General features: G+C 41.6%; 1 protein-coding gene across 2 annotated transcripts in view; it reads left to right on the forward strand.

Moving 5' to 3' along the window:
• The window catches only part of dlg4b (discs, large homolog 4b (Drosophila)), an 18223-nt gene extending 16909 nt beyond the window's left edge, over positions 1 to 1314 (forward strand). The window contains exons 14-16 of one of the 2 annotated variants that reach the window (XM_042401702.1): positions 509 to 618; positions 730 to 821; positions 906 to 1314. In XM_042401702.1, coding sequence (XP_042257636.1) covers positions 509 to 618; positions 730 to 821; positions 906 to 1012 — 309 coding nt within the window. In that variant the 3' untranslated portion in view covers positions 1013 to 1314. Of the gene's footprint in view, positions 1 to 505; positions 619 to 729; positions 822 to 905 lie in introns of both variants that reach the window. The other variant, XM_042401701.1, reaches the window with a different exon arrangement.
• Positions 1315 to 6981: the final 5667 nt, after the last annotated feature.

Consider the following 6981-nt stretch of genomic DNA (forward strand, 5'->3'; position numbering starts at 1 on the left):
TACTTTGTGTTTCAGGGACAGTAGTACTGTTGTAGTACTATAATGTAGTACTTTGTGATTCAGGGATAGTAGTACTGTTGTAGTACTTTAATGTAGTACTTTGTGTAGTAGTACTGGGATGTCAAAGTTAAGTCATATTTCCAGTCTGTTATAGTTACCGTGGTGATTTTTCCATAGTGATCTTACTGAGATGTTACGGCTATTGTGATGTCTCCATATTATAAATTCTACAGTGTTCAGGTTTAAGGTGTCATAGTGGTTGCCATGGTGATGTTTCTAGGATGTTAAGGTTACCATGGGGATGTTTTTAATTTTAACTTTTATTATCATCATGGTGAAATTTCGTTATCATTTTCAGGATTGTTTGTAGAGGGTTAGGGGTTGCTATGGCGAAGTTTTATACAGGATGTCAAGATCAAAAGATGTATTCAAATCTATAGTTACCGTGGCGATGATTTAAAGACATTAAATTTAACATTGTGTGTGTGTGTGTGTGTGTGTGAAGCAGGGGAAGCACTGCATCCTGGACGTGTCGGCCAACGCAGTGAGGAGGCTGCAGGCAGCTCAGCTCCACCCCATCGCCATCTTCATCCGACCACGATCCCTGGAGAACATCCTGTGAGTCTGTGAGGTCATCAGTGATGTCATCAAATACGTCACATTATGGGAGCTGAAGACATGCTGACGCTGTGTGTGTGTGTGTGTGTGTGTGTGTGTGTGTGTGTGCAGGGATCTGAATAAGCGTCTGTCGGAGGATCAGGCGAGGAAAGCTCTGGATCGAGCCATCAAACTGGAACAAGACTTCCTCGAATGTTTCACAGGTAAAAACTCTACATGTATGTTTATGACACGTTTAGAGCTTTGTTAAGGTTTGTTTTTAACTGTACGTGTGTGTGTGTGTGCAGCCATCGTGCACGGCGACAGCTTCGAGGAGGTGTACCACCTGGTCAAAGCCGTCATCGAGGAGCAGAGCGGCCCGTACATCTGGGTCCTCACCCGCGACAGACTCTGATTGGCCACTGCCAGCGACGGGCACCATCTCCGTGGAAACCGCCGCCACGGAGAGCAGATGTTTGTCTTTTTATTGTTTTGGTTTTCTTTCTATGGGAGGATGACGACAGAACACAGGCGCTGGATGGATGCTGTAACCACGGTAACCAAGAGAGATCTGTTTCTTTAAGAGAAGGACGAACCTGTCTGTCTCTCCAGCTGTCTGTGTGTCAGACGGAGAGATGGAGACAGATGATCAATTGATTGATTTATGTGTTGATTCAATAATCCTGTATTATCAGTAAATAATGAATCAGGACTGTAGAATTCAGTTGGTATTGAAGTATTTATATTATCCTATTTATTTATTGATTTATTTATCTATTTATTTATTTATTTATTTATGTGAAAATGGTGCGTGTGTGTGTGTGTGTGTGTGTGTGTGTGTGTGTGTAGTGTACATAAAGACTTGTGTGACTGTAAATAAAACGATGGGGCTCAAACACACAGTCTATTCAGGGCTTAAAGTATCAAACAACTGGACTGGACTTCAACTCCCACTACACCCTTCTGTTGGACTACAACTCCCACTACACCCTTCTGTTGGACTACAACTCCCACTAAACCCTTCTGTTGGACTACAACTCCCACTACACCCTTCTGTTGGACTACAACTCCCACTAAACCCTTCTGTTGGACTACAACTCCCACTACACCCTTCTGTTGGACTACAACTCCCACTAAACCCTTCTGATGGACTACAACTCCCACTATCCCCTTCTGTTTGACTACAACTCCCACTACACCCTTCTGTTGGACTTCAACTCCCACTATCCCCTTCTTTTGGACTTCAACTCCCACTAAACCCTTCTGTTGGACTACAACTCCCACCACACCCTTCTGTTGGACTACAACTCCCACCTCACCCTTCTGTTGGACTACAACTCCCACTGAACCCTTCTGTTGGACTACAACTCCCACTAAACCCTTCTGTTTTACTTCAACTCCCACTAAACCCTTCTGTTGGACTACAACTCCCACTAAATCCTTCTGTTGGACTTCAACTCCCACTAAACCCTTCTGTTGGACTACAACTCCCACTACACCCTTCTGTTGGACTACAACTCCCACTAAACGCTTCTGTTTGACTACAACTCCCACCACACCCTTCTATTGGACTACAACTCCCACTAAACCCTTCTGTTGGACTACAACTCCCACTAAACGCTTCTGTTGGACTACAACTCCCACTAAACGCTTCTGTTGGACTACAACTCCCACTAAACCCTTCTGTTGGACTACAACTCCCACTACCCCCTTCTGTTGGACTACAACTCCCACTAAACCCTTCTATTGGACTACAACTCCCACTACACCCCTCTGTTGGACTACAACTCCCACTAAACCCTTCTGTTTGACTACAACTCCCACTAGCCCTTCTGTTGGACTTCAACTCCCTCTACATTCTTCTGTTGGACTACAACTCCCATTACACCCTTCTGTTGGACTACAACTCCCACTACCCCCTTCTGTTTGACTACAACTTCCACTAAACTCCTCTGTTTGACTACAACTCCCACTAAACCCTTCTGTTTGACTACAACTCCCACTACCCCCTTCTGTTGGACTTCAACTCCCTCTACATTCTTCTGTTGGACTTCAACTCCCTCTACATTCTTCTGTTGGACTTCAACTCGCACTACTTTCTTCTGTTGGACTACAACTCCCACTACCCCCTAACTAAAGCTACTAAAAAATTCAGAATCTGTGTATGTTTGGACTACAACACCCACAACCCTCCTCATCTGGACTACAATAGCCTTATGCTGGACTACAACACCCACAATCTCCCTCTGCCAGGACTACAACCCCTCATCTGGACTACAACACCCACAATCCCCTTCTGTTGCATTGGACAGTTCAGAGAGTTTCTGGTGATCACTGTCTCAGTTGTTGCTTGGCAACAACAAGGAGGTTAAACTGAAACTGAAAACTTCCATTTTTAAACCGAAGGCTATGGACTACATTGCCCACAGTTCCTGGCTGCAGTGAAGGATTACATGACCTACATTTATCTACAGCACAGAAGGACTACATTACCCACAAGTCCCAGCTAAAGGTCTTCATTAGCCAGGATCCCCTACTGCTGGACTACAGTACCCATGATTCCCTGCTCCTGACCAGACACAAAATTTAAAAAGTGAGTGAATGAGCACGGTGGGGGCGGAGCATGGTCACCTGAGGCCACGCCTCCCCTCCTGTTTCCCCATGGGACTCCATTACCCACAGTGCTTTGGGAGGAGGAGGGAAATGTCCTCCTCCTCCTCTGACATCACCCATGACAGTGAGCGTAACCATGGCAACTGGGACTGCTGCTGTCTGATGGTTCCAATGGGGTTTTTAGACTGAATATCAGGGTCATGTGAATAATTATAATAATGATTATAATAAACATCATCATAATTATTGATGATGTCATATCACCTCACGCACACACACATACACACATACATGCACACACATATACACACATATACACACATATACACAGGGGTTACCTGAGGTCGTATTTTCTTTCTGAGCACTAACAGAAACACTCTTTATAAAAATATATCTGAATATTTATTAGCCAATAACACAAATACACACACACACAAACACACACACACACAAATACACACACACACACACATCCAAACACACACACACACAAACACACACACCTACACACTTATGCACACATTAGTACAGAGGAGGCTGTTGGTTTGATGACCGGCTTGTTGTATAATGAAATAAATTAGTTATAAATGAAATTCAACTATTGAAATAAATTCCTTATAAAACCTGAACATGTGATCTGTCTCTGATTAATGTATTGATGACTCTCTGACTGAAACATTGATGACTTGGACTCAATCTTGAATATTTATGAGTAAAACTTGGCTTTAATATTTGACTTTATGTCATGACAGACTGAATGAACGTTTGTTTTATGATTTTTATTTCGTTTGTTCTACTACATGATGCCTTGACTGTACGTCACTGTACAAAATAACCGTTAATGGCAAGACGATGAAAACATGAACAAACAACACAAAGTAAACATTACAGCAAAGACACACAACTTATTACTGAGCAGACCAAAGATACATAAATAAATAAACAAATATCAAGTGTTGTGATGCAGTTAGACATTAAACGTCTGAGTTGTGATTATAAACGTAAACATGTTTTTAACCTCAGTTTCACACCGTCAGAACTTCACCCTGAACTCACGTCTGCTTCTTGTATCTTCACTGTGAATCTCCATCTGGCTGTGGTGAACGTATCAGCCGTCAGCGAAGAGACTTTCTACCCAGTAACATATTCCACACGTACAGGAACGGTTACTGGGACAGTTGACATGGACATGTCTTTAAGACGCACCACTACGTGGCCCGTACGCAGGTATTTAAGGCCCAGGTGTGACTCTAATCACTGATCAACACTGAACGGTGCTTGTTGAGGAGAAACTGGTGCAAGAAGTGTCTGCGTTGAGAATGATGGCTGAAGTTGAGCTGAATTCTCTTCCTCCTGCTCTTCATCACGTCTTCTTGTGGCTGCTTTCTTCTTCCATGGTTTTATCTGAAGCTACGTTAAAATCAGCTCGCTAGCGGTCAGCAGGACTCCTCCTCTTCCTCTGTGCAGGCTGCACACTGAGTGGAAGAGGAAGAGCTGCTCACAATCTGCCGTTTGTGAAACGCACTGACACTCAAAACATCTGACCTATCATCATCATCATCATCATCATCATCATCATGGTAAACAAGCAGCAAGAAACAAGAGTTGTTTTATTTTTATTGGTGGTGTAGTCAGATACTTGAAACACTATTCATTGGCCGGATGATCCGTCTGATTGGACCCGGTGTATTCCACATTCACTACAGAGATCTGGTGTATCAGGGTAGAAGCGATGGAGTGAAGCCGGTGTGATGTAGCAGTTTGAGCCTTCTGTTTATAGTTTGGAAACAGATCTCCTGCCATTCCTCTATTATGATTCCTTTATTGAGATCTGAACACCAAGCCAGCCTTTTATCTTCTGAGGATTCCTTTGTTGTCGCTACAATAATTTATTAAAAGTGAGATATTTGGCCGCCTGCTTGAAACGCACAATATGTAATTTCAGCCGCTAGGCGTCTCATTCAAAACAATAACAAAAGTTGAGTGTGATGACTGTGTGAAGCAGCAAGGGATCATGGGAGTTGTTGTCTTCGTTGTTAAATAAGCAGCTTCAGCGGGATAGGATTACTCCAGTGTTCATCGTTCAGGATGTTTTTACCCGCAGAGGTCTCCTCCTCTCCAGATTAAAATCGTCAAAATACTAATTAAAGCTGTTTCACCTAAAAAATCAATGTTTCTCCGATGATGTTTGGTGACCACCGGACTTCCTGGAGGGGCTGTTAGCCGAGCTGCTGCTAACGTTTGTCCAGTTTATTTCTCTGATAACTTAAGATCCAGACGTCCAATGACTAAAATCCTTCTTCCGGCTAAAAGATATAGTTAAAAACCACCTAAATTTATCATGAAAATGTGGCTTAAAACTGAATAAAAGTCCATTTATAACAGTTTGTGTGGAACAACCACAACGCTGATGTATTATCTTGAATGTGTGTAAGTTACTCTTTGGTAGACGCCATTGTAGCGGACAAACACAGCGCCGCCGTATGCATCTGGTGCGTGTTTACTCTTTGGTAGAGGAGGTATGACGTCATCGACAGGCGACCAAATGAAACGGTCCGTTACTTTGATTAAATTACAGATTTCTCTGGGTTTGAAAATACACAACTCAACAACATATATAACACAGGTCTAGTTGTTTTTACACATTTTAATGTGGAATAATTACATATTATAGCTTTAATATGGTTTAGGTCAGTCTTTTCTGAAGTGGTTAAACTCAGCTGATCTAGAGAGGTTTGCATCATCATTATGAAGTTTGTTATCTGGAGATACTTAAAATGCTTTGGATGAATGTTAAATGTATGTTTTACATCCTGAAAACTAAGAAGGATACCATTATTGTACAAGTCTACTTTCCCCAGATCAGTGAGAACTGGGATAGAGGAGGATTTCCTTCAAGATAATTTTGTACTTCGTGCCACACAATCATTGTATTATTAACAAAGGGATTACTGCGTTTTTTCAGTTTTGACAGAAGACAAAGGTATTTTAGAGATTTTAGCCTCCTCAATCCTTAACCGCGGTAAGAGAGACTCACACACAAACCAGAGAGAGGCTGCCTACTACTGAGCAGCCCAGTAACATCCTTACAGGTTTGAGCCTCTGAGGTTCATTCATATGGCAGGTCAACAGCCTTGAGCATCTATGGTTCCAAATAAAATTACAAAAAAGCTCGTTTCTGTTAAAAAATGTGTATGAGGAGCAAAAGGAATGGTCTGAAAGAGGTATAGGAGCTCAGGGAAAATATTCATTTTAATAATATCAATACATCCAATCATAGATGATGGTAGAGCTGTCTATCTATTAACTGATTTTACCACTGAATCAATAACAGGGTTATAGTTTGTAGGTTCTGGAGTGATCTTTATACCGAGAAATATAATGATTTCTGAAGCATTTCTGAAGGAGAAGATAAAGGAAGTGTTTGTCTTCCAGAATTTTTAAGAAAGAGTATTTTAGATTTAGAGGCATTAAATTTATAATCTGAGAAACCTCCATATGTTTCAATTAGATCTAATAAATCAGGTATTAACTGTTTTACATCTGTTAGAAAAAGTACAGTATTGTCAGCATACAGTCCTATTTTACTGTCACAATCATTCATCTTAATACCTGTTATCTTGTTGCTGTCTAATACTAACAGCTAAAGGCTCAATGTTCAGAACAAACAGTAATGGTGACAATGAGAACAGCTGTTATGTGTCTCTGGAAAGAATAAACTGTGCAGATACCATATAGTTGGTCATTACTGATGCACTTGAATCCTTTTCA

This window comes from Thunnus maccoyii, chromosome 22 (assembly GCF_910596095.1).
Source record: "Thunnus maccoyii chromosome 22, fThuMac1.1, whole genome shotgun sequence".
NCBI lineage: Eukaryota > Metazoa > Chordata > Actinopteri > Scombriformes > Scombridae > Thunnus > Thunnus maccoyii.